General features: G+C 37.2%; 3 protein-coding genes across 4 annotated transcripts in view; 1 reads left to right on the top strand and 2 right to left on the bottom strand.

Annotated features, from left to right (window-relative positions):
• The window catches only part of NF1 (neurofibromin 1), a 250,014-nt gene that overhangs the window by 168,904 nt on the left and 53,425 nt on the right, over positions 1-27,685 (top strand). The gene's annotated exons all lie outside the window — the stretch shown is intronic.
• On the bottom strand, positions 10,470-13,192 carry OMG (oligodendrocyte myelin glycoprotein). Its single transcript, XM_065897385.1, has 2 exons — positions 13,011-13,192; positions 10,470-12,165 (listed from the first exon to the last, which is right to left on the bottom strand). Exons 1-2 carry the CDS (start codon positions 13,011-13,013, stop codon positions 10,834-10,836), a joined length of 1,335 nt encoding a protein of 444 aa, XP_065753457.1. The 5' UTR covers positions 13,014-13,192; the 3' UTR covers positions 10,470-10,833.
• Positions 18,069-19,436, bottom strand: EVI2B (ecotropic viral integration site 2B). The gene has a single exon (XM_065897860.1). It carries the CDS (start codon positions 19,425-19,427, stop codon positions 18,069-18,071), a length of 1,359 nt encoding a protein of 452 aa, XP_065753932.1. The 5' UTR covers positions 19,428-19,436.

Below are 27,685 nucleotides of genomic sequence, written 5' to 3'. Positions count from 1 at the left end.
TTCACACAATTGGGCAATCATCACCACTACGTAATTTTAAGCATTTTGTCACCGCAAAAAGAAACCCCATACTCATCAGCAGTCACTCCCCATTCTCCCTCCCTCAACCCTCTTAGTCCCTGGCAACCATTGTGTGTGTGTGTGTGTGTGTGTGTGTGTACATACATATATACACCACATTTTCTTTTTTTGCTATTAAATATATATATATTTTTCTTTTATAATAAAGCCTTTTTTTTTAATAACTTCAAACTTACAGAAAAGTTTCAAATATATAGTACGGAGAGTTCACACATACCCTTCACTCAGATTCCCATAATGTTTATAATTTTCAAAACCACAGTACAGCGATCAAACCAGGAAATTAATATTAGTATACTCCTGTCAGCCGAACTAAAGACTTCTTCAAATTCTAGTTTCCCCCTTATATCCCGTTTCAGTTCCACAATCCAGTTAGGATCCCACATTACATATAGTTGCTGTGTCCTTCGTCTTCTCCAAGCTGTGACAGTTCCTGAGTCTTTCCATATCTTTCGCTACTTCATAATTTTCATACTCGTGGTCTTAAATATATTTTTATATGCACAGATTTTTCAGCATGAAGAGCCTTCTCTGGTGGGTAATCCATCTCTTGAATCACTTTCAGTCATTAAGGAGAAATGACTGTGGCATTGTGATTTGCTGAAGCGGAGCCTCATACAAGTGTTAGGCTGTTCAGAATGCATCACTTTTATTTTTATTTATTTATTTTTCTTAACATTTTTATTGGAGTATAATTGCTTTACAGTGGTGTGTTAGTTTCTGCTTTATAACAAAGTGAATCAGTTATACATATACATATATCCCCATATCTCTTCCCTCTTGCATCTCCCCCCCCCCCCACTCCGTATCCCACCCTTCTAGCTGGTCACAAAGCACCGAGCTAATCTCCCTGTGCTGTGCGACTGCTTCCCACTAGCTATCTATTTTACATTTGGTAGTGTATATATGGCCATATATACACTACCACTCTCTCACTTTGTCCCAGCTTACCCTTCCCCCTCCCCGTGTCCTCAAGTCCATTCTCTAGTAGGTCTGCGTTTTTATTCCCATCTTGCCCCTAGGTTCTTCATGACCTTTTTTTTTTAGATTCCATATATATGTGTTAGCATCCAGTATTTGTTTTTCTCCTTCTGACTTAGTTCACTCTGTATGACAGACTCTAGGCCCATCCACCTCACTACAAATAGCTCAATTTCATTTCTTTTTATGGCTGAATAATATTCCATTGTATATATGTGCCACATCTTCTTTATCCATTCATCTGTAGATGGACACTTAGGTTGCTTCCGTGTCCTGGCTATTGTAAATAGAGCTGCAGTGAACATTGTGGTACATGACTCTTTTTGAATTACGGTTTTCTCAGGTTATATGCCCAGTAGTGGTATTGCTGGGTCATATGGTATTTCTATTTTTAGTTTTTTACGGAACCTCCATACTGTTCTCCATAGTGGCTGTATCAATTTACATTCCCACCAACAGTGTATGAGGGTTCCCTTTTCTCCACACCCTCTCCAGCATTTATTGTTTGTAGGTTTTTTTTTTTTTTTTTTTTTTTTTTGCGGTACGCGGGCCTCTCTCTGTTGTGGCAGCCTCTCCCGTTGCCACGGCTCACGGGCCCAGCCACTCCGCAGCATGTAGGATCCTCCCGGACCGGGGCACGAACCCGTGTCCCCTGCATCGACAGGCGGACTCTCAACCACTGCGCCACCAGGGAAGCCCTGTTTGTAGGTTTTTTGATGATGGCCATTCCGACCGGTGTGAGATGATATCTCATTGTAGTTTTGATTTACATTTCTCTAATGATTAGTGATGTTGAGCATTCTTTCATGTGTTTGTTGGCAGTCTGTATATCTTCCTTGGAGAAATGTCTGTTTAGGTCTTCTGCCCATTTTTGGATTGGGTTGTTTGTTTTTTTCATATTGAGCTGCATGAGCTGCTTGTAAATTTTGGAGATTAATCCTTTGTCAGTTGCCTCATTTGCAAATATTTTCTCCCATTCTGAGGATTGTCTTTTCGTCTTGTTTATGGTTTCCTTTGCTGTGCAAAAGCTTTTAAGTTTCACTAGATCCCATTTGTTTATTTTTGTTTTTATTTCCATTGCTCTAGGAGGTGGGTCAAAAAGGATCTTTCTGTTATTTATGTCATAGAGTGTTCTGCCTATGTTTTCCTCTCAGAGTTTGATAGTGTCTGGCCTTACATTTAGGTCTTTGATGCATTTTGAGTTTATTTTTGTGTATGGTATTAGGGAGTGTTCTAATTTCATTCTTTTACATATAGCTGTCCAGTTTTCCCAGCACCACTTATTGAAGAGGCTGTCTTTTCTCCACTGTATATTCTTGCCTCCTTTATCAAAGATAAGGTGACCATATGTGCATGGGTTTATCTCTGGGCTTTCTATCCTGTTCCATTAATCTATATTTCTGGGGGTTTTTTTGCCAGTACCATAGTGTCTTGATTACTGTAGCTTTGTAGTATAGTCTGAAGTCCGGGAGCCTGATTCCTCCAGCTCCGTTTTTGTTTCTCAAGATTGCTTTGGCTCTTTGGGGTCTTTTTACACCACATTTTCTTTATCCGTTTGCCCATTGATGGATACTTAGGTTGTTTCCACATCTTGGCTATTTTTAATAATGTTGCAATAAACATGTGGGTACATAGGATATTATTTTCCTGTTCATCTATTGGACTTTTAGCTCCTAGATCTTAGATGTCTTTATCTGGATACACAGAGGATCTAGCAGAGCATTTCATAGAACACTTAATAAATGAACTTAGCTTTTAATGATTATATGTATGTAATCATTCAGTGCTAGTGTTAAGACTAATCGCCAGTTTTAATTATGGACACACATGACTCTAGTTTAAAGGAAGAAGACTTGATTTAGTAACAGTGATTAGAGTTGGAGTCCTGAATTGAAGCAAAAGATTACTCAAGTGGTTTTGTTTTCTATGATTCTTGGTTTATAGAAGTATAGTGGCCTTGGCTGTTAGTGAAACAAGGCTTTGGTTTACTCATCAAGGATGATTTAGTGATTTATGACTAGACAGTACTTAAAAAGAAACAGTGGCTGCAATCCATCTATTTTTATGAAAACAGTTGTTTTTTTTGAATCAACTGTGGTTCACCTCTTTTAGTGTAAATATATAATCCTTGAAAGACAATAATCCTGAGATGTAGTTATGAGGTTTGATCTTATGAAACAATAGGGAAAAATTCTAAAACAAGCATCTAAGGGTAGATACATCCAAGTGAATATTGCTCCCTTCAGAAGAGCCGCTGTTGGAGGTGATGTACTTACTTCAAACCCTGATGCCTTTGAGTACACATTTTTAGGGAAATACATTTTTGGACGTGTTGTCAAAGTCTAAAACATGTTCTTTTTAAATGTGGTGGGGAAATCTTCATATTTGAAATTTTTAATGAGGCAAAATGTCACTTAGTAATATGTTTGTTTAAGATGAGTTTTTTCTTGTGTGACATATAAACTGGCTCTTAGTAATATTTGAAAGGAGGGGCCCCAAAGGTGTTTTCACTAATGACAGCCTCATTGGAATAAGAGTTTAAAGACTCAAACATAACTGCTTTGAAGAAAAATGTAAAGAAATTTAGATATGTGACATTTATGTTTAAAATTTAAATCAGTTTATAGTCAACTCATTGTTAATATATGAAGATGTTTTACTAGTTTTAGGTGACTCCTTCATCCCTTGATTACTTTTACTATGTTTTAAAGAGACTAGCCTTTACAATGTGTTTCTAAGTTTATATTTAATGTCCTGCAGCTTTTTTTTTTATAATTCAGTGTCAGGGCAAGAGACTTGTAACACTTCATCAAAGTATACTTTGTTAAGCAAGAAAGATTTCATTTACTCAGTTGTAGAAAAGCCATACCATGAGGAAATACTAGAGCCTGTAGATAGATGAAATTATTTTTAAACATTTATTGGCTTTCTTTATTTGTCATTGGCATTAGGAAATGCAGCTGAGTATCTGATGCTAAGTAATAGAACTGGTAAATGGGTGTGGCTGTGTGCCAGTTACTCTTACACTACACAGTGTCTCAGGTGCAGTTGTGGTCACTGAGGCTCTGGGTGGCAAGGAAGGGCCTTTCAGTGGTTTTTGTGGTGTATGGCATCTTTATTTTTCCTTAGTGGTTTTTTGTTCTTTTCTTTCTCGATGAAAAGCTATTAAATCTTAGTTAATTTTCTGTTGAGGCAAGCATTTGACAGGCATTTGAACTCCCTCAGCCTTCCAGAAGTGTTCACTTTGTTCTTTTGAGCTGTGACTATGGGCAACAAAATAGCACAAAGTAAAGAAGTACATTTCCTGGTATTGAGTATTTCATCAGATTTATTTGATACTTGGCCTTGAGATACCCATTTGAAATATTCAGATATCTAATTTTTTACTGATAAATCATATTTTCCATGGAATAAATAAATAACAAACCTTGTAAATTAGTTATTTGAAGTGTAACTAAAGAAGACAGATACATGGGGAATTATGTACCACTATGGGTTCAGTTATCTCCATTTCTGATCTTTTTAATTACCAAGAATCTCTTATACAAGACATAGGAGTAATATTTACATTATTTATGTAGCACCTACAAAGTGCTTTAATATACATGTTTTATCTATTCTTTAAAATACCCATGTGGAACACGTGTTCTTAACAAGATTTTTACCAGAGGACACATTTAATCGTTTACCCAAGATAACAACACAGGCTTTTGGTGACAGTCTTATCTCACGCTCTTTCTATTAAATCCCAGTGTACTTTAAATACTCTTCGAATTGTTTTGATCAGAAAAAACTACAGTTTTGCTGCTTTTATTGTGTGTTTGTGTGTGTATGTTTAATTTCTGTACTTAGATTTCATCAATAACTTCCAACAAATTCAGAATATCAGGCCATGGTTTATTGAAAAGATAAATGGGTGTATTGGGCATGTGTCTCAGCTGGTTCCTGAACGTGTTTAACAGAGTTGGGGCCGTTGAACCAAAGTGACATTTCGTAAAACATGAGCTTCTTAAGAACCTCACTTGTATCACAGTTTTCTTGTTTTGGTTTGGTTTTTTGGCGGTACGCGGGCCTCTCACTGTTGTGGCCTCTCCCGCTGCGGAGCACAGTCTCCGGCTGCGCAGGCTCAGCGGCCATGGCTCACGGGCCCAGCCACTCCGCAGCATGTAGGATCCTCCCGGACCGGGGCACGAACCCGTGCCCCCTGCATCGGCAGGTGGACTCTCAACCACTGCGCCACCAGGGAAGCCCCAATGTATCACAGTTTCTAAAGTGTGGAGCAGACTAATCTGCTTAACACATTATTAACACATTGAGGTGGCTTTTTTTTTTGTTTCCTTGATTTCCCTTGAGCAATCTACGTGTACTAAATTGTTCACAGGTATCAGAATTAACCGTTCTCTGAAATTGTTCCAAAGGTAACTCCCCACTGTCCAGAACTAATTTCTTATATGACAAGTAGCAGCCTAGACAAATCCCCTTCATTCATAACTTTTCTTTCATCTCTCTTTTTCACTGGACTATGAAGCTAAGACTTTGACCTATTGGAAGAAACTTAAGCTCTAGAATAAGAAAGACTTGAGGTTTGACTTGGTCTGTCTTAAGTAGGTTATTGTTAGCGTACCAGTCATATCTTTGATCTGCATTAATTCATCCTTTTATTTAATAAATTCAGATCAAGCTGGCCTCTCTCCCCACCCCGCCCTGAAAAAAGACCTCCTAGCAGGAGGTGATAATCTACACAGAGATAAAAGGGATGAATAAAGGTTTGCCAGGGGAAGAAGAGGGAAAGGAGTGAAGAATCTCTGAGAGCCTGATGGCAGGAGGGAGCATGGTGAATTACAGGGACAGAAAGATGTTTTGTTTGAACTATACAGTGTGAGGGAGCTGGAAAATCTTACGATGATACTGTAAAGGGTGGCAAGGGCCCGATCATATAGTAAGCCATATTGAGAATTTAGATTTTATTCTGAGACATGGGAAATTATTGAAAGTTTTTTGGAGGGGTTTTTGTTGTTGTTGTTCATTTGCTTTGTTATTAGGAGAGAAAAGAGCTTGTCTGGTTAGATTTGTTGGAGAACAATCCTGACAGCAGTTAACCGTGTAAGCTAATATAATAAGTATGTGCTTCCAAGAAATCTGATCGTGCATCCCTGTCTCTGTCTCTGATCTTTATTCCATGATACCCTCTAGTTTCTTAACCACCCCTCCCTATTCACAGTTCATTTTGCATCATCTCATTTTCTTACTCAGCCTAGAGCCCTTGGACAGCTGTTTCAATAGTTCTTTTCTAAGATCTCTTGCATTTTTCAAAGACAAAGCAGGTGATAAAACACACTTGGTATACATATTAGCATTTTGGTATATTTATCTTTTTTGTTGTTTTTATACATAGTTCTATAACATACATGTTTATATATCCTATAGTTTTTGCTTATCTTTCTAGTATATGCATTTTCCACTTTTCAAACTTAAAAAAAACCTCTACATAAATATTTGTATTGGACACGTAATATTCTGGCCCGTGGGTCATCATGTACTTGACCAGTTTCCTAATGGTAGATATTTAGCATTCTGTTTTTCTTGCTATTAGAAAGAATGCTGGTATTTACCTAGAATTTACTAGGTTAAAGGTTAAAATATTTTAGGTTTTTGATCATTGCTGTGTTGCCCTCCCACGTAATTGGTATATTAATTTAAAGATATGCAGATTATGACTTGTTGAATGAGGAGGCACAAGCCACCCACTCGGGGTTGGCAAGTAGCTCCCTCAATTTTCAAGGGAAGTGAAAACCCCTGGGGTCATTTTGATTGAAGGCTCAGTTTCAATACACTCAGAAAAAGGAAGTAAAGTCACAAGATTTATTATTTAGAGATCCCAGAAACGTCGCCGGGGGCTGGGGGGGTGCACAGTGAGCTGGGGGAAGAGCAGTCCTCTTCCCCAGTTCAAGAGATACAGTACAGGGTAGGAAGCACCTCTTGTAAGGTGGTTGGGATGACAGTCACTTAAATTTTTACAGGCTCGACTCTAAGTGCTTATTTTAAAAGGTGCCCCAGGAAAAGCAAAGTGGGAATCTCTGGTGGTAATCCTAACTTGAGTCCTTATCTAAATGTCCAGACTCCGGGTCTGTGTAGGGTTGTCATACTGTAATATGCTTAGGCAGCAGCTCAGAATAGCTGTTTTCTCATCGCAATTGCCGATTGCTGTGCCAGAGAGTTGTACCAGTATGTGAATGTGACTATTTCCTAATGTCTTCCCCAGCATTGATTTTTTTTTTCTTTTACTTTTTAAAAAATTGCTTGCTGTTTCAGTAATAAGCGTGGTATCACATTTTATTTTTATTTCTCAGTTATTATGTGGTTTGCCGTATTCCCATATACTTATCAATCCCCATGCTTCCTATCTTTTAAACATTCTGTCTGTGTCCTTTACCCACTTATCCATTGGGAAATCTAAGTATTTTTCTTATCAATTTTATGAGCATTTGATTAACAATCTCCTTTACGTTTTTCTCTTTGAGTATTTGTGTGTGTGTGTGTGTGTGTGTGTGGTACGTGGGCCTCTCACTGCTGTGGCCTCTCCCGTTGCGGAGCACAGGCTCAGCGGCCATGGCTCACAGGCCTAGCCGCTCCGTGGCATGTGGGATCTTCCCGGACCGGGGCACAAATCCGTGTCCCCTGCATCGGCAGGCGGACTCTCAACCACTGCGCCACGAGGGAAGCCCTATGTCTGTTGTTTTTTATTCTGGAATAATGTTTAAAAGATTGATGGTAATGGGCATTGTTGTTTTGATTCTGATTTTAATAGAAATATAATTTTTCACTTTTAAGCATGACATTTACAGTACATGGTATCATTCCTTATCTAGTTCTTACAATGTATTTCATAAGGAATAATCTTGTAAAGGTTTTAAACTGACTTTTGTGTGACATTTTTGGTGTAAAGGAATTTGCTGTTGCTTCAGAACGTTGTTATGGAAGATTATTGAATAGCACATATTTGTCATCTTTTAAGTTAGGCATAGAAGACATTTTCTCATTCTGCTGTGATAAGAGAATGTTTCTCTGACTTCCTTCTGGGTCTCCGTCTCACTAACATCTGAACCTGAATCCTGGAGGGTGAAGGATCAGGGACTGAAGCAAAAAATATACTATTTCATTTTCTTGCTCTTAGAGTGTGGCGCTTGGGTGTTTACATATGTGGGAATTTCTCAGAGCATGGGTTTGGACACACACATGTAATAATACTAACAGCAAAATTACTGCGTGTAGAATGCCAAGACACTGTGATAAGACTGTATATGAATTATGCCATTTATTCCTCGGGAAAAAATACCCACTATGAATAAGTTCTGCCAGCCCATATGACTTAGGGCATTGGTAACTTGCCCAGGGTTGTACAGTTGAGAAGCAGCAGAGACAGGATTTAGGCCTAGGACATTTGACACCAGAGCACAATACCCTTCACCGCTATTTTATCCCTTATTGCATTTGCTTTTGTGTTTGTGCTCTTATTTGAATTCTCTTGACTGGGGAGAAACAAAAGTTACTTGTAAAATGACATCAAACCTTAGGTATGGATGGATGGATATATAACTTACGAGCTTGAGAGATAGACACTGAGGATGATACATTTTGAAATGTTTATGGAGCCCAATAATACGGTAGTTCTCGTTTGAGTGGCAAATACTGCTCCCTCCTCCATCAGTAATGATAAGAACACAATTTCCTTAGAAGGAAGTGTGTAATTACTATAAGGCTAGATAATACTTCTTTCTGAGGAGTTAAGAGTCTGTGTGGTTGACATATGTTGTAAATTTACTGCATTTTTTTCTCTGCATTTTGCAGACATATCAGTAAGATTGGCATAATGTATAGGTGCTGCTAATGCTATAATACATAATTTCACTTTTTGGTCACTTTTCCTCATAGGATTTCTAAGACAGCATTGAATTTTTGGCACCCTCAGAGTGAAAGACAGTTACTTTTAAGAAACCTACTTTCTGTGCAATTCTGTGTGTGGTTTTTTAAAACAAGATGCAAGTATGTGGTAGATTAGGAAATATCTAAGCAATTAGCCTGTACCATTGATGGTGAAGATACTAGATTGTTGATTGGGAGGGAGGAGAAACAGCTTGCCCATTTTCAAATCATTTAGGGACTATTTCATATAATTTCTTTTCTTCATGGTGAGATTCCCTTCTGACAATAGTGAGCCAGTTAGGTTTGCCAGGGCAGAAAAATGTTCAGGAGTCACTGCACTAAGTCAGTATAGGAGAGGAACTGCTTCATTGAAGCTTAGAAGTAATTTTTCCATAAGCCTGCCCCTTAAAAAGAAAGAAAGAAAGAAAAAAGAAAGAGCACATTAGAAGGTTGTTACTTTTCTCTGTCTCTGAATAGAAATGCTTCCAAATGTGGAAAGAAATCTTAGTTTTAAAATTCCTTAGGAAGGAGCCCAAAAATTTCTATCTGTAGTCTTTTACCAACTCTAAGAATGCTTGAAATAGATTCTTCCTTATGTCTCACAAATTAAATTCCTCATTTGTGGCTCACCCATTTCAGTTATGCTGTCTTGCATTTTAATCTAGCTGTGTTGCTGGGCCTTTTTTTCTGACTCTTGGCTATTACTTATGTGTTTCTCTGATTCAAAAGATGGCTTACTTGTATATTTGTAGAAAATTCTCAGTTTTCTTCTAGTTGAAGTCCCAGTGCAGTTTGGGAGTGTCAGGATCTGTCCCATGCCCAGCTGTATTCCTATTGTCTCTTTTATTGGGTTCATCACCTGGTCGTAGCACCAGATGAATCCCAGCCTTCTTTCCCTTTCTCCTTTCCTTTTCCTCCCCTTCCTTAGTACTGCCCATATTTGTTAGATCCCCATGATTTTATCCTGAAACTAATCTTATTTTTAACTTAGGTAAGTCAGATTCTAACTTCCAATGTGCAAAAGATAAATTTCCCTCTCCTGCACATAGGAAGCTTTTAACTTTTTAAATATTTTAACATGTCTTTAAGCTTGAAAGTTTTATTACATTTTTAATACTTTCCTTAAATACAAAAAACAACGCCATTAAACTTTACTTATTAAAATGCAAAGCCTAGTGTCTTCTAGCTTTTTGAAGAGCTTTTGTCCATTATATAATCTGTAAAGTAGCCAAGAGTTCCTCAGAAGCAGGACATCATTTAGATTTAAAACAATCATGGCTTGTGTGCAAAATAATGATGTGACATAACCATTCATAGGGAGGCAACCACAGTTTTACTTTATGTGGTGACAGAACTGTTGGATACCTCCAATATTACATTTGCCATAAAGACTTTACCAAGGTACCCTAGAACAAAAAAAGGTTAAGTCATTTTGATTCTACCAAGTAGATTAAGTTGGTATGACTAGAAAGCCAGTGACACAGTTATGAGCATAGACCTTTTATTTTTTCCCAGATGTTTGACAGTGTAAACATACATAAAATACATATTAAAGTTGAGATGCTTTATATTTTGTGCAGTAAATTGAAGCCTTAAAAAGAAAACATTTCATTTAAAAAAAAGAAACTCATTAGTTTTACTTCATTAAGACAGTAAAGTAGCAGCAAGTACCGAGACATTGTGCACTCTTCATTAAGACGAGTTGCTTCATTCACATCAGAGTCGGAAATGTGAGACTGGCTTTCTTGAATACATAATATAGCTTGAGTCACTGGTTAGATAGGGGCATATCTTCCCAACTATACATCAGGGAGGAGTTCTTTCATTAATTTCAGAAAATGCAGACCCTTAGCCAGCCAGCATGACCACAGCATTGAGCATTAAGAGAAACGAAGCATTTACTTTCCAAGCACTTGCCACAGAAGAAGGTAAGCGAGTCTTTACATTTGTGGTTGTCTCTTCCCTCCGTAAGTTAAGGGTTGTGCTTTGTTGAGGCATTTCAGAGAAATTATTTGGCATGCCACTAGTAATGCTTAGGGTCATGGGTGTTGGGGATGATTTTGTTGAGCTAGTGAGGCTTGTGTTTGTAACCATTCCATCTTGGAGGTGAATAGTTAGAGTTGCAGCTGCCGCTTCACGTGAATTGATCGTTTCTGTGGATGTGTCTTCTGGATAGGGCACAAAAGCCTTGTCAGTGCTAGTAAAGGTGGTGTCTTTGCTTAGAGTGGCACCAAACGTTGTTTCCTTGGTTCGATATTGTTTGGGTATTTTGGTCACTTTGGATTGAGTTACCATACTCAGAGAGTTAATGGTGTCCACTGTCTGCATCCCACTTACAGTGAACAAGCTTGAGGTAAATCCAGAAGGTGTGGGGTATGTGTTATGTTCCTTCAAAGGTGATATCTGGCTAGAACAGGGAGTCCCTATTACATGGGCTTTTGTTTCCATCATCCACTTAAGTAAGTAAGTAATGTTTTGTTTATGGTCACATGACCACCTGTTATTGTAAAGGGTTATCTCTTGCAACTGAAAGAGTTGGTCAAAAGCTTGATCTGGAATGAATGTGAACTTATTGTTGTGCAGGTAAAGGTGTGTGAGATTTGTCAGGTTTATTAATGTTCCTGGAAGGATTTGTGTCAAGGAATTGTTAGACAGGTCCACAGTATGTAGTTTGGAGGGCATGTTGGTTGGAACTGTCCAGAGTTTGTTACTACTGAGGTTGAGAACCTCAAGACTTCTTAGTGTATTTTTAATGAGGACAACCTTTTCCAGCATATTCTTAGAAACATCCAGATATTTAAGGTTCCATTGATAAGCAGTATCAGATTTTTCAAGCAGTTTAATGTTGTTGTTAGCAGCAGACATGTTCCAGAGGGACCGAGGTAACTGAGCAGGCAAGCTTTCAAGCCTGTTGTTTGAAATGTCCAGGGTCCTCAGATTGGTGTACTGGGTTAACTGGTTATGCAGATCAGTAAAGTGGTTATAAGACAGATTTAAATGGATAATATTCTCTTGCAGTCCAGATGGTAATGTAGTCAAGTTTCTGCCTGAACAGTCCACATGCCTGTGCCTCTCGGTGCATATACATTGGAGAGGGCAAATGCATAAAATACCAGGTGTGAGAAACAGAAGGATGAACAGGCTGGGAGACATTTTCAATATCTGATATTCCATCAAAGCCTGGAAACAAACAGATACACCCTTCTTTTAATATGCAAATACAATTAGGCATCTGCATGGGTCAGTTAGCATTAGGCAAAATTTTCAATAAACCTCGTTGTTGTTGAGTTCTTTTATAATTGTTCCAGTGATTAAACTAACAAAGCTCCCCTTCATTTATAGTCCAAATGCTTAATCCTTCAATTGGGGCTATGTGATAGAGTCTCTCTCCCCCTACTGCCTTCTGCATTTTCTCATTTATTTTCTCCCTTCTTTTACCATAGTCTTTCTTATTTATCTTCCCAGAATGTTGGTATTATAAAATGGCATTCTCGGCAAATAAAGAGTCGGAATCTTAAGCTATTACTGTTTTTCATAATATTCTTCCTTACTCAGATGGGAAAAAAATGGCTGTCGTGTCTGTTTTGGTTGTTTATTTTTGGTTTTTTGTTTTCTTCAGATCTCTGCAGTAATAAAATAGTCAATGTGTATGTAGGATGAGATTTTATTTAGATATTAAGACAATACTTTGAAATGCATCTTTGTCTTTTCAGGATAAATATATCCTTGCAAAACATTCTAAGGCACTTGAAAAATCTGACCAACACCATACCTTTAAATCTCACATTTTATAAAGTGATTTCTTTTCTGTATATTTCAGTCCCGATTCTAAAGGAAAACAATGTGTATATTTACAAAGTGAATGAATATTAGAAAGAAATCCCTCAACTGACACTGCAGCAAATTTCTGGTGCATGCACTTGCTATTGAATATATATTCAATCCTAACGTTGACTTTCTCTTAAGAAAAGGAAAAGGAAAAAAATTCCGAAGTCTATTTTTTACTGATTTAAATAACGGCTTACCATAGTGTTGTCTTCTACATCAGCATCTCATTTTCTCCGGGAAACTTAAGCTTAAAGGTCGCCTTGTTCTGGAAAGTAGGAACCGCTTCTGGCTGTGGGCTGTGCTTGCCTGCTCAGCTGCATTGTGTTGCTGTGAGCTGAAGCTCTGCAACCACCTGATCAGTACCACATAGGAGGACTGCAGAGCTGTCATTGGTGCTGACTCAAATTTATTGCAAGAGGTGCACACGCAACAGAATGGACCAAAAGAAATTTTTTTTTAATTTAGTGTTGAGTGTACCCATATATCTCAGATTTGCTGTAGGATGGAAAACCTCGTGCACATTAGACCTGGCCTTTACCCATTTCTGTGATTAGAGCTTAGGCTCCACATTTTAACATTCACCTCGTGAAGAATCTGTGGTTCTTTCTATTGCGCCTACTGTTCATTCATTTTATACATTGAAAAATGTTGAAAATGAATTTGACCTTCCTTGTAGATGGTTTTCTAAGATATTAGTTTAACTATTTTTAACTCTGCCTTTTTATTTTTTCTAAAATGGTACAATTGTCATCACTTTTTACAATAACATATTACAATCTGTTTGATTTTTTTATGTACCCCCCCCACCAAATATGGTGATTATTATATACAATCAGGTTTTCAAATTTATCAACCACCTAACTGTTCATCTTTTGGAGAAGTACATAAGTACTTAAATATGATTATTTTGTTTTTATCTTTCTGATACAAAGGATTGTCTGACCCAGGCTATGCACAAACGAGGCTGCTTTTTTTTAACGAGCATCTAATTCTTTTAATTATCAGTTCATGTAGTAAAGTAAATGTATTTTATTTGATCTTTTGGGTTAAGGATTTTTTTCTTCATGAAATTACTTTGGTCAGTGGATATGAATATTGTTGTCTCCAGAGACATCTTTGGTACTATATGAATGACCATTTATTTGATTTTATGTTTTAAAAATAATAGCATAGCGGCTTCCCTGGTGGCGCAGTGGTTGAGAGTCTGCCTGCCAATGCAGGGTACACGGGTTTGTGACCCGGTCCGGGAAGATCCCACATGCCACGGAGCGGCTGGGCCCGTGAGCCATGACCGCTGAGCCTGTGCGTCCAGAGTCTGTGGTCCGCAACGGGAGAGGCCACAGCAGTGAGAGGCCCGCGTACCGCAAAAAAAATAATAATAATAGCATAAATTTTAGTTGATTTCTTCAGAACATTTCACATTTTATCTTACTGAGAAAACAATTTACATTGTTTTTAAATTACATGAAATAATGTAAAAGGGAAAACTTTCATTAGGGGCTTTATAAAATAAGACCAGATTTATGACAACTTCTGCTCCACTCTTTTTTTTTTTTTTTTTTTTTGCGGTACGCAGCCTTACTGTCGTGGCCTCTCCCTTTTGGATTTATTTCCATCTGATGGGTAATAGTATCTCAGTTCAATTTTAAATAAATCTTGCTTATTATAAGAAAAGTTGTATACTTTATGTATGTTTTTAAGGATCATTTAAATTTTTCTTCTGTGACTATCTTTTATATGTTTTGCATGTTTTTTCTAGTGTGTTGTGGGTATCCCCCCCGCCCCCCGCAGTCAGTATTTAAGTTTTTTAAACTTTAGGGATATTAGCCCTTTGTCTTAATTTAAGTTGCACATCTTTCCCCCAGTTTGTCCTTTGTCTTTTGACAAAGGTATGTTTTTTCTTTTTTTTTTTTAATAAATTTATTTATTTTATTTATTTTTGGCTGTGTTGGGTCTTTGTTGCTGTGCGCGGGCTTTCTCTAGTTGTGGCGAGCAGGGGCTACTCTTCATTGCGGTGCATGGGCTTCTCATTGCGGCAGCTTCTCTTGTTGTGGAGCACGGGCTCTAGGCGCGCGGGCTTCAGTAGTTGTGGCACGTGGGCTCAGTAGTTGTGGCTCACGGGCTCTAGAGCACAGGCTCAGTAGTTGTGGCACACGGGCTTAGTTGCTCCGTGGCATGTGGGATCTTCCCAGACCAGGGCTCGAACCCGTATCCTCTACATTGGTAGGTGGATTCTTAACCACTGCGCCACCAGGGAAGCCCTGTTTTATTCTTTTTTAATAGTGTTTGTTTTACATTTAAAAGTTTTATGTAATTGGACTTCCTTTTTTTTTTTAATTAATGCTTCTGGATTTTGAGTTTCAACTAGGAAGGTTTATCCCACTTTCAGATTATAAAGGAATTCACTCATATTTCTTCTATTTTTTATATAATTTAATATAATTTCATGTTTTATATTTATATCTCTGATTTATTTGGTGTTTATTCTAATGTAGTATGAATCCAGTTTCACCTTTTTCAAGTACCTATCCAGTTGTCCCAATACTGATTTGAGATTTGAGTCTGTTTCTGGACTTTCCATTCTGTACCATTGATCTGTCTAATCATGTACTAATATCGCAGTGTTTTACTTATAGGTGCCCATATATTTTGCTACTTTACTTTTTGTTCAGAACTAGGTAATAACAACAATTAGAGTCACTCTCATCTAATTCATTGTGTTGCCCACCACCAACACCAAATGGAATACATGTGTGATAAATGTATGTTGCAATGTGTGAGGTAGGTGCTCTTTGGTCCTATGTTAGTGAAAAGAATGCTGAACCAGGAGTCAGGTAACAAACTCAGCTTTCACTACCACTTCTAAGCAAGTCACTTACTCTCTCTGGGCCTGTTTTCTCAGCATTTAACAAATAAAAGGAGCTGAACTAGATGGTCTTGAGGGTTGTCCTGAATCTGGTTAATGGGATCTGGTAAGAGCACCACTGGTGTGTAGTATGTAGTTCAGTCTACCTTTTATTCCCCTGTGCCTTGTCCTTTTGCCGTAGTCATGAAATAAACTTTCTCTTCTGAATCCTGCTTCTTTAGTCTTTTCTGTAGGTTTTCCTTTGTTCCAGCGTTTTCTCTTCTGCGTTTCTTTCTGCTGATTAGGCAAAGGATTGCCGCTCTTTGGCTGCTCAGCTTCCACTGACCTCAGTGGGGAAAATTGCATTCAGTAGATAGGAATTACTTTCCCCCTGGCAGAGAATTTCTTAAAAAACAAAAAGCAGCTGCTGACAGGAGTCTGTTCTTCCGTTGTACAAAGAACAGAAGGAGAAAAGCTGCCTCTGTAGTGTTTGAAGAAATCAGACACGACTATGACCAGGTCATCAGCTCTTTGATTTGTCTATGAGGGTTGGTATTTCCCGATACTTCTCCTTCAAGAGGTCAGGAAAAGAAAGTGATGAAAAAGAAGAACAGAAGTATGGAAAGAGCCCGTTAGGTAACAATCCTATATGTAAAGCAAGAAAGGTTATGGTGATTTAAGGCATGTCAAAGTCTTGACCAAATATAAAAACTTTATACTTTATTTACCCTAACTAGAATACTTAAAATTCAAACGAATAAGCAGAAATTCTTAACCTCCTAATTGTTGCTAAATAAATTAACCTCAAAAATGGTAAGTTTGAAAAATACATGAAAGAACTTTTTAATGTGGAAGACAGGAAAACCAATGTAATATGACAATAAACATCATGCTTATTCGAGAAAAATAAGAAGTGCAAAGGAAGTGTGTCTGCAGATAAAAAGTTTTTTAAGAGTCAGTAAAGTACTCTTTAAAAGATTTAAAGAGAAACATTGTATATAAAATTTCAATGTCCAGAAGTCTGCTAGTTTTTATTAAGATGGAGCTTTATTGGTTTCTTGAACACCAGTGCTGCCAGTAAATACTGTATTTTATTCTGAAAAATCCCAGAGCTATGAGAGGTTCTCCAAGGGTAGGTCACCACTATGGCCTCCATCTTTCATTCTAAGTGACTGTCCCCCGAGTTCGGGTGGGGTAAGGCGGGTGAATGTGCGCTTTGGGGCAGAGGAGCACTTCTGCAGGCATGGGCTGGCATCTCCACGAGGATCAGCCAGTGGACCCTCTCCGTCTTAACTTTGACAAAGATTGGGCCCGCCCCTACTCTGATAACTCAGATTTATCACTTGTCAGGTAATGAATAAAAGATGAAATTCTGTGTAAGAAAAGTAGTTAAGAGTTTTTTAAAGTTGAGAACCATCTGTATTTTGATACAATCCTTTTTTTCTGAAAAAAGTCATCCGAATTTGGAATGAAGCCATAGAGGTTTGGTGTGTTTTTTGGGTTTTTTTTTTTGTTTTTCTTTTATAAGATTTCATTTTTGGGGGGTGCTTGAGGCATATAAAGAAACTTTGGGAATTCCCTGGCAGTCCAGTGGTTAGGACTCCACACTTTCACTGCTGAGGGCCCGGGTTCAATCCCTGGTCATGGAACTAAGATTCCACAAGCTGTGCAACACAGCCAAAAAAAAGCAGAAGAAACTTTTGAAAGTGGTTAGTTCTAAAATTTGTGTTCCCCCAACAAGATGAAAAAGATGTCTACGTTTTATGGTGTGTGCTCGTATTTTTTTCAGAGTAAATGTCCCCGACTCAGCCCCTTAATTTGATGCTTTAATATGTTTGTCTGACAGTTTCCAATGAGAGCTAAAAGGAAATTTATTCTCAAATAGACAGGCATTTTAACCTCTCATCCCTGCAAACTTGGAATATTTATTTAATACCTGAGGTATTAATTTAAAACTTAGAGTTTTGTTTAAAACTTGGAGTATATATTTAAATTCTCTCACACACACACTCCCTCAAACTTTGAAATGGAAAAATAAAATTTTATTTATTCAAGGTAACTTTATACACAGCTTTTCAGGAAAAAAAAATATCTATTGGGTAATAATAAGCATATGTAGATTGCTTATTTCCAAGATGGCTAAGTTATTGATACACATACCATCCACATATGTCAAATGTACTGTACTTTAAAGTTAGGGCCTATAGCCAGTAAATAGACCACTGTTATATAATTTTTTTTTTTTAAGTTCCACCTATGCACATAGGCTTTGAGCAGATTTCAGGTAGTTCCTGAATAAAAATCAAAATTGGCTACCAATTGCCATTTAATGTATTTCATCACATGAAGAAAAACAAAAGATTGGAGTCCTTTGAGAAGAATAGAAAATCAGCTAAAAAGCAAGTAGTAGTTATAACAGTTCTGCAGGTGGGGGTGGCAGGGATTCATTGAGATTTTGATCAGAGTCAGGAGGACTAGGGAACTGCTGACACTGGATCTCCTGGTTTTTCATAAAATCTCCTGGAGGCAGGGTCAAGTTAAGTGAGTCAGGGGGAGGTGGAAATGACTGTTTGAACTCAGAACCATGATCTTCACAGACTTGATTGGGGCAGTCCAGAGGTGGTGGGAGATTGGTGGAATCATTTGGAAGAGGAGATACAGTTGTCACTGTGGGTCTGTCAGATTGGTTACTCGCCTGTCCTTCCAAATCAAGAGGGGGAGGAGGCGGTGGAGGCGGATCTGCATCATCTGAAGAGGAGACAGCAGTGCCAATTGTTGATCCGTCAGCACTGTCTTCTGATGTGCCATTTGCTTGATCTTTTATTTTCTCTGTTTTGGGAGTGTTAGAATCTTCAATGTTTTCGTTTGATTCAAACAACTTAATTTCTAAGTCATCTGCTAAAAGTGTGCTTTTGCTTGGTTTCCAGGCCCTAAGTGAAACAATTGATGTACGTTTTGGAAACACTTCATTTTCTCTAATGTTATCCAGACATACGTCAGGGGTTTCACCATCAGCAAATGGAGACCTACCTGCCCAGTTTTGATCATGTAACACTGGTTTTCGCAAGCATTTCCACAATACAATCATGATTATAGCTACCACCATAGAAGTCAGAATTAAACCAATTAATATGGCCACTATTGAATTAGAATTGGTTTTCTGTGGGCTCTTGATCTTAGTGGTAGTTTCTAGGTTGAATCCTGGTGTACTCCTAGGTGAACTTCTGACAGTTGGTGTTGGTTGTATGGATAGATTATGAGCAGTTGGTGGTATTGATTTTCTAGAGGAGGTGTGGATAGATGATGGTTGTTGAGTGGGAGTACGGACAGATGGTGGTGGTTGTCTGGTAGAAGAATGCGCAGGTGTTGATCGTTGTCTGGCAGAGGTGAACACAGGTAGTGCTGTCCCTTGGGAGGAGGTGTTGGCCATTGGTATTGGTTGTCTGGTGACATTATAGGCAAGTGGTTGTCCAGCAGAAGTATGTGCTGCTGGTTTCCCAGAAGACACATAGACAGCTGGTGTTGGTTGTCCAGCAGCAACTTCGGCAGTTGTTATTATTGGTTGTCCAGAAGAAAGGTTGTTGAATTGTGTTGGTTGACCCAAAGGATTCTCTGTTGTGCTTTGAGAATTAGTTGAGACATATGACCTTGATGTTCTAAATATAGGAGACTGTGGTTGCTTCTCTGTTGTAGCTGCTTCTGTCTCTGAGAAACAAGTATCGTTCAGATGTCCACAAAACAAAATTATGGTGAAATATTTGGGATCCATTTCAGAATGTTTCCTCTTTACCAGTAGTTTTATAATAAAAGAAAGAAAGACAGTTACGTATCATTTACTATCTGGCATAAAGTAGGTAGGTATTTGATAAGTATTTATCTTTCTAATTTAGACTTGATACACTATAGGCTAATGTGACCAACTCTTAAATATACTCTAATTTATCATATAACATTTGGAATTCATAGGCAGTGATCTCTCTTCTTTCATAAGATCTGTACTTGGCCCTGCTGCCTCTGTAGGTTTATTACATTACAGTCCTTCGTTTCACAGTCATACGTCTCAAATGCATAGGCTCTATATGCTGGTACCATGTGCATGCTACTTTTTCCTCTGTTTACTGCTAGAAATACTTTGATCCTGCTGCCTCGAAGGACACCAGTAACCGTCTACTACCTAATCCAGTGGTCTTTTCTTTCTCTTTTTTTCCTCTCTTGATCACATTTGACACTGTTGATTACTCCTTCACTGCTATTCGAGTAGCTCTTCGTAGTCATCTTTCTTTCATGCTCGTCTCACTAACTCCTGTCTTTCTCTTGCGTCCTAAATATGGTACTTGATAACTTGATATGTACTCTGTCCTCACTCTTAACTACTTTTCTTAATCCTGAATCTGTAAGGTTTCAGCTCTTACCTTTATGCTCTAACTCCCAAACCTGTATATCCAGCCTAAATTTCCTTAATTCTTGTTCCATCTGTGTGACTTCTTGGTGGACATTTCCATTATATATATCACTATCAGCAAATTGAACATATTAAAAACAGAATTCATCTTCATCTCGATAGTGACTCCTGTCCTAACTTCTCTGTTTTTGTTAATGGTACTTACCTTTGTGAGTTTCTCACGCACAGAATCTATTGTATTGAGTCATCTTTGCAGCAGCATCAGTGTCCAGCACAGTGTCTTTATATTAGGATCTCATATTTTTAAAGGATTCGATTCAACTCATTGTCCTAGGCTCAAAATCCTCAAGTGCTCGTTGAATCTGGTTGAGTAAGTAGTCTTGCTGCTGCTTTCACTTATTAATTGATAAACACCACCATTGTGTCAGGCCCTGTTCTGGTTTAGGAGATAACCCCCAAATTTTTTTTTAAGTTTCTATTGGTAGAAACAATAAATAAATGTAATAATTTGATAAGTTTTCTCACAAAGGTTTGCAGAAGATGCACAGAGGAACTAAGCTAGCCTGGGAGGGCTTCAGGGAAGGTTTCTCAGAGAAGTAAAACTTGAACTGAATCTTGAAAGGTCTGTAAGAATTAATTAAGCAAATAAAATATTCCAGCCAGGGGGACAACATAAAAGAAAAGAAGGCACGTCTATAAGTTTGTGGGATGTGGCAGATGCTAAAACTTGAAGACTTTTAAGTTCCAGTTCTACTTCTACCACCTAACTACCTATCTAACCATGAGAACTAGTCACTTAATCTCTCCTGTTCTCAAATGCCTTCTCTCTCAAGTGAGGATGCTTTTCAGCTCCGTGTGTAATATACTTGTTTTGCACATCATTAAACATAATGGTAACTATTTGGTTATTTCTTAACATTAGGGAAAGGAAAATCTCAGGGTTTTAGATGCTGGTCTGTATGATTTGAAACTATAGTTTTCCTCTGATTTTTAGGCAATCTGAGAGAGATTTGATGGTCTGTGCAAGATACAGTAATAGAAGAAGAACTCCCTCAAGTTTTGCAAATAGATTTTTTCAGTATATTTGAGTAGTTTTCATTGCTTACTCCTCTGCCACTCGGTACACAGTAGAAGAAAAGACGTAATTTTTTTTTCCTGTACAGTCTCTTTATTTTCTCTGTAATACTTAAAGCCTAAAATTTTAAAATATTTCTCCTTTAAACCCCCTGCACACTGCTGATGAATTAGTCTTCTTACAAGCATGTATGGTCAGGTTACTGTTCCCTTGCTTGAGAGTTCCCCATTGCTGTCAAGATAAAAATTCTAAACTGAATTTTCTTCCACCTGGCTCAAGTTTACCAGTCCAGATTCATATCTCATGACTGAAACTTCTCATTCCTTATCTTGCATACTTCCTAAACACACACTTTTTTTTTTTTTTTTCCTAAACAGACACTTTTCATTATGCTATTTTTCACCCTCTGAGAGTGTGTTCTTTCTTCCAAACCCAGCCTCTTCTTCCCCCTCTGGCTGCCTAACTGAACCTGTCCTCGTCTGTCAGACCTCAGCTTAAATTCCCTTCTTAGACCAAATTCTCTGTGACTGACCACAGCCCAAAGAGCTCAGCCATTCCCTGAATCCCCGAAGTTCTTGTTATCTTTTTAGTTCCTTAGATAATTCTTCATGTGTGTACCTCACTCACACTTCTTTTAAATAATTGTGTTTTTTAAATTACTTTTCACATTTTCTTTTTATTATCCCCACCCCCTCAAACAAGATTTTAAAGAACCTTGAAGAAGGCAGAAAGAAACAAAGAAAATTCCTTATCTGGAACATCCTATGTGTTGCACCGTCTCAGGTGTTTTACATACTTCATTTCATTTAACCTTTAAATAACTCTGAGAAAGATGGAGTAATCCTTGATTTATAGATAAAGAGACAAATTCAAATGCTTTAAGCAATTTGCCGAATGTTATATCATTATTAGTGGCAGACTGGGAATTTATACCCAGGACCATCTGATTCCAAAGCATATGCTCTATTCTACCACCCCCAAGCTGCCTCATGTCTTTATATTTTGATTCCTTTACAGCAGAGTGCTGTATATGTCAGCAGCTCAGTAAACGCTTAACCTATATTGGGCTTCTTGGTTCTTTTCCACGTCAATTTTTCACTGTTTATTAATACTTCTACCAGAATGTAAGCAGAGAAGGTAAAATCTGAGTTATTAAATTATGCTTTATATCAACTTTGCAAAAGGTTTAATAAGGAAAAAAATTGAAACTTTTGGCGTAAATATGGGAATTTAAATCATCTCTAGTTGGTTATCATCCATGCAATTCCTACCTCCTCCTATTCTTACAGATTACCCCTTCCCCCAAAAAAGGCCTCATTGGAAAGTGTTATTCTTTAGAGTTTCACTTTAGTTTTCAAAAAGTGCCATCCAAAGCAACAGAAAACATAGGCCATGAATTGTCTTCACCAAAAAAATGTTTCTTCTTTTGTGACTTTTCTTAAATTTTTTTCAAAAACCCACACAGTTCCTTTTTTCAGTTAGCTGAAAAAGGCATTAAAGAAGAAAAGAACCCAAATAGGAATATAATTATCAGCCCAGTTTCGTCTGTAAGATCAATTTTGATAGGTTCATAGCCTCTTTTGTCAATAGGAACGTCGTAGACCTTCAGTGCATGAGATTTGCCACTTGTCATTTAAGGGTTACAGTGATATTAAAACCAAATTCTATTTTTTACCTATCCTACTCCTTTCTCCAACTCCTCAGTTAGCTATCTAACCTCCTAGGGTCTGCTACGTCAGAATACTAGAATGTCTTAGAATTCTACTACAGCAATTCAGAATAGTCCAGAAAAAAGGAACAGGATTTTAAAAAAGAATAAATAGGGGGTATAATAGTGAAGAAACTGGCTTTTTTTTTTCTAGTTCAGAGACAGTGAGGCCAGTGTTTCTACCAATGCAGAAAGTTATTTAACATATGTATTTTAAATGTATATATAAGCCATGTATACCTGAAATACCAACATTGCTTCTGCAGGGAAAGAGGGTAGAAAGAAAGAACCATATGGGGCAGGGGAGTAAAAAGGAGGAGAAAATGTTGGATAAGATGAAATGAAAAAGGAATACAAAGAAATACAAAATAACACAAAGGAGAAAAATAAAGCAAAACTTAGAGTAAGCAGCAAATACATGGAAAAGGGGAAGGTAAGTGGATTAGAGAGGGTATTGAAGAAAAGTTAATAAAAAAGCTGAAGAATAAATAGTGATTATGCATTTAGCAAGAAGTTAGGGTAGAAGGTTAAAGTGAACAAAATTAGACGTTGGGGGAGAAGATTGAAGTAGAAGAAAGAAGGAACCACAAAATGCTGCTCTCTGTCTTTGCGGATACAGGGAACCAGCAAAGAGGAACGATCTTCCCAAAATGGAGGACAGGACTTAAATCACCCACCTTCTCAAACTCACTTACCTTTCATTTCAGGCTCTCCTATCTGTTCTAAGTATCCTTAAGATTCCCCACCTCCCTTTTTTTCCTGGCACTACCCAGAAGCATACTTGTTAATTACTCTAAATAACCTATGCACAATCTGTATAGCATTTTCCTAGAAATCCCTTAGTCTGCTGCTCAGGGAAACCCTGAATTTGTCTACTTTTACACGGCAGTATTTTGCTCATTATTTTAGTTTTGGACTTTGAGGTTTAAGTCTGTGATTTTGGTCCTTTGTTTTTCCTGAATATAGAACATTTTTTAAAAAGAAGAAAAAAACCAGCTGTTTAAGCATTTTAAAGGCAGTTATAGTGAAGTAGGAGTCCCCATATATCAGACATGTTCTCATAAATATAATGCATAAGTACATAAAGGATTTAGCATTTAAAATTGACGCTAAGTTGGATATGATAAGAGAGATGTCATTGTCTTTTAAGGGGGATCAAGGAGATTTGGATAGCATATCCTAGACAAGGCAAGTGTAGGTAGCAGTATCAAAAATATCATTTGAATTTCGGTTACTTTGATATAATGTTATAATATAATAGATTAAAATTTAGTGTACCTAAATTTTATTGTATCTCCAACTAGTAATGTTATGAAACCAGAAAAGGAAGAACACAGCAGTTCCATATCTTGAGGAAAGCAGAAAGGGAAATTAACTTTGAACTATGTTAGGAATTATTCGATGACTACTTTTTATCAGTAGTAATAGCTACCATTTACTGAGTACATGCCAAATGTTCAGCACTATCCTATTTTAATGAGCAAGGTGATGTTATCATCATCTTACAGATAAAGCTGAGGCACAGAGAAGTTGGGTAACTTGCCAAAGTGTCACAGCTCTAAACAGTGGCACTGATACAGAAACCAGTCAGTCCTGTACTAGAGCTCTTTCCTTCTGTTACATTCGTAGTAAAATTATGAAACAGGAATGCTTTATGAGGGGAGGAGATGTGAGCTCTCTGGGAGCAGATATGTTAGTAACTTTTGGAGTTAGTCTTGTATAAAAGGTTGGACAAGAACTACCAGGAAACCATTTTAGTCCTGTGACTATGAAAACAGCTATGGGAGTTTTGAATGGTTAGCCTATAAGCTGTCATATTTGAGGTGATTTTTAAAGATTGGACATTGACAGGCATCAGATTTATATTTAACAATTTCAGACTTATTCAGAATTCATAATTTCCTTCTGAGTAGAATTATATAGGCATTAGTTGAAAAACACAAGCACTATTAAACTCTACATTTGAGACTGACCCTTTAAAAATATATAGATGGGATGTCCCTGGTGCAGTGGTTAAGAATCCACCTGCCAGTGCAGGGGACACGGGTTTGAGCCCTGGTCCGGGAAGATGCCACATGCTGCGGAGCAGCTAAGCCCGTGCGCCACAACTACTGAGCCTGCACTCTAGAGCCTGTGAGCCACAAATACTGAGCCCACATGCCACAAACACTGAGCCTGCGTGTCACAACTACTGAAGCCCACATGCCTAGAGCCTGTGCTCCGCAACAAGAGAAGCCACCGCAATGAGAAGTCCGAGCACTTCAACGAAGAGTAGCCCCTGCTCGCCACAACTAGAGAAAGCCTGCACGCAGCAACAAAGACCCAACGCAGCCAAAAATAAATAAATTAATTAATTATTTTAAAAATATATGTATATATATAGACAAGTCTTGCGAAAAAAAAAAAGAGATACAAATCTTTATTTTTTTAACTTCTGTAATAGTTACTTAGAAGAAATCCAAAGTGGACTTATATGAGGGAAAGTCGTAAGTATTTAATGAAATGTTGAAATAGGATATCACCACCCGCTTTATAACCATTATATTACAAGTTTATGTAAACTCTTTGCAGTTTTTATTTTGGAGGATATTCACTTTGTAATTGTCCAGCTTACTTACAGAATAAGCATCTTTTCTCCATATTAACAACTTTCTATTCTGTGGGTATTTTTTTCTGTATCTATTTTACACTGTTTACTAAAGACTCAGATTATAATACATGACATAAATATGTAGATGATATGAGTATATATATACACATTTTATCATAACAGTTTTCTCTTAGCTGTAAAAATGAAGGATAATATTTTCATGTCATCATTATTACTTAAATTTAAAATTCTATTTGTGTGAAAAATAAAGCATATATGATGATAACTGAATATCTCATCTAATCACCTTTGGGTTTTTTTTTTTTTTAATTAGGTGAAGGTGACCATTCTTACCATGGAAACTAAAGGGGATTAAAAAGTAAAAATAATTTAGGTCTATGGATTATGCTTATATACAGGAGAATTTTATAGACAGCAAATCAGAACTTTTAGCAATCGGTATTTTGGGGTTGTAAATTCAGTCATATCCCCATGAATTCTAGTTTTATTTCCAACCCTTAGCGTTTTCTGTCATGGCTATAGATTTATTTCTTTTAATTACAGAGCTAAGGTCAACATAGTGAATCAATAAACTTTAAAGGGTTAATATTATAGAAACCTAGGTGAAAATTTTTCTCCAAGGCAGGCTCAACACTGAATTTTTAAAATTCCATGCAACAAAACCACAATACCTGTTATAGACATCTTTAGACTCTCAGACTTTAAGTTTAAAACAGTAATGAAATTTTAGTTTTAAAAATAAATTCTGTATAAAGCAAAGATCAAACCAGATTGCCAGTGTGAAAATTGTCTTACCTCAGCTCTTAACTTGTTTTGCAGAATGCTGAATTCTTGTTCTAACTGGACATTTTGGTCATTTGGCTAAGAAAGCAAAAGGGGTGGTTCAGTTCAGATTAAAAATGGTCCTTTAGCAAACTGAAATGGTTTCTGTAGAAAAAGAGGAAGTTTATCAATAGTTGGTTCCGGAAGTGCAGTAAGCCACAAAATGACTAAGAAATGTACTACTTTAACAGAATTTATTTTGAAACAGTTTGGAGCTACATGATTTGAGTGCTTTTAATTAACATTTATAGGTAAACATTTGAGACTCTCTAGTAATGTGATTATATAGTTTAGTTATTTAAAATAGAACCTTGGAGAGAAAACTATATGTTGTAAGGAAAAACTGCCAGTCAGGTTATTACCCATAGTGAGATTTCTTTTCATAACAAGTGAATGATGTGTCCTGTTTTCTTGTATGACCTTAGGCAAGTCGCTGCACTTCTGAGTCACCATTTCCTCCTCCGGAGGAATATTTCTATTATTGAGTTTTGTGAGGATTAAGTAAGATAACATAACATGTGTAAATGCCTTACACACAGTAGATAGCCAGTAAATGTTAATGTTATTTCCTCATACATAATTTAGGCTAAGCCCAGGTAAAAGTGTGATTAATTTTTGACCAGATACTTTCCTAAATGATTTTTGAGTTCAAGTCCACAGCTCTTTGGTTACCCACAAAGTAAGCGTCGGTGCAAGGTAAAATAAACTGGGAATCATTTTTTAAATAAGTTAACTAATAAGCAAAGTATGTTGAGAAGAGTATGAGTCAGTCTGAATACAGATTTCTTTGGGCATGTCACCTTCTAGCCTCTTCCCTCATCTGAAAAATGGAGATCATAATTCTTAATTTATAAATGTATTATGGAATTAGATAAATGTAAAGTGCCTAGCATAGCACCTATTATAGTAGATACAGTAAGCGTTAAACCATGCCCCGCTTTCCCCTGGTCACAGCAGAGGAACACAGATTGTTAAGACCTAGTTCTTAACTTCAAGGCACTTAAAACTTGGTACAAAAAGAATAGTTTTTTTTTAATATGCTATAAACTTATTTTATGTAATATAATTAGCTATATGTATAGTATACAATATGCTATAAACTTTTAAAATATGGTATAAACTTTTGTTTCACTATTTCTAAATCCCTGAATTAATAAGCATGTGGACCATAGCACCCCAAGGGTAGAAAACAAAAGTGTCTTAGTTCAAAAATAACTTTTAAATTTTGAATTCAAAACATATCTTAACCTATCATCTTTAAACACTGGTCAAGTTGGGAAAGGAGCCACTTTTCATGAGCTGCCATTGGATACTGTCAATCTGAGGATTTGTGTTTAATAGCCAAGATAGTGAGTGATGAATTTTAAATATTCCTGCAATAGCTTTCTGTTTCGTGAGAAAATGTATGT

The sequence above is a fragment of the Phocoena phocoena genome, chromosome 19, assembly GCF_963924675.1.
Source record: "Phocoena phocoena chromosome 19, mPhoPho1.1, whole genome shotgun sequence".
Classification (NCBI taxonomy): Eukaryota; Metazoa; Chordata; class Mammalia; order Artiodactyla; family Phocoenidae; genus Phocoena; species Phocoena phocoena.
The sequence above is the reverse complement of the archived record's forward strand: the minus strand, read 5'-3'. Positions and strand labels throughout refer to the sequence as shown.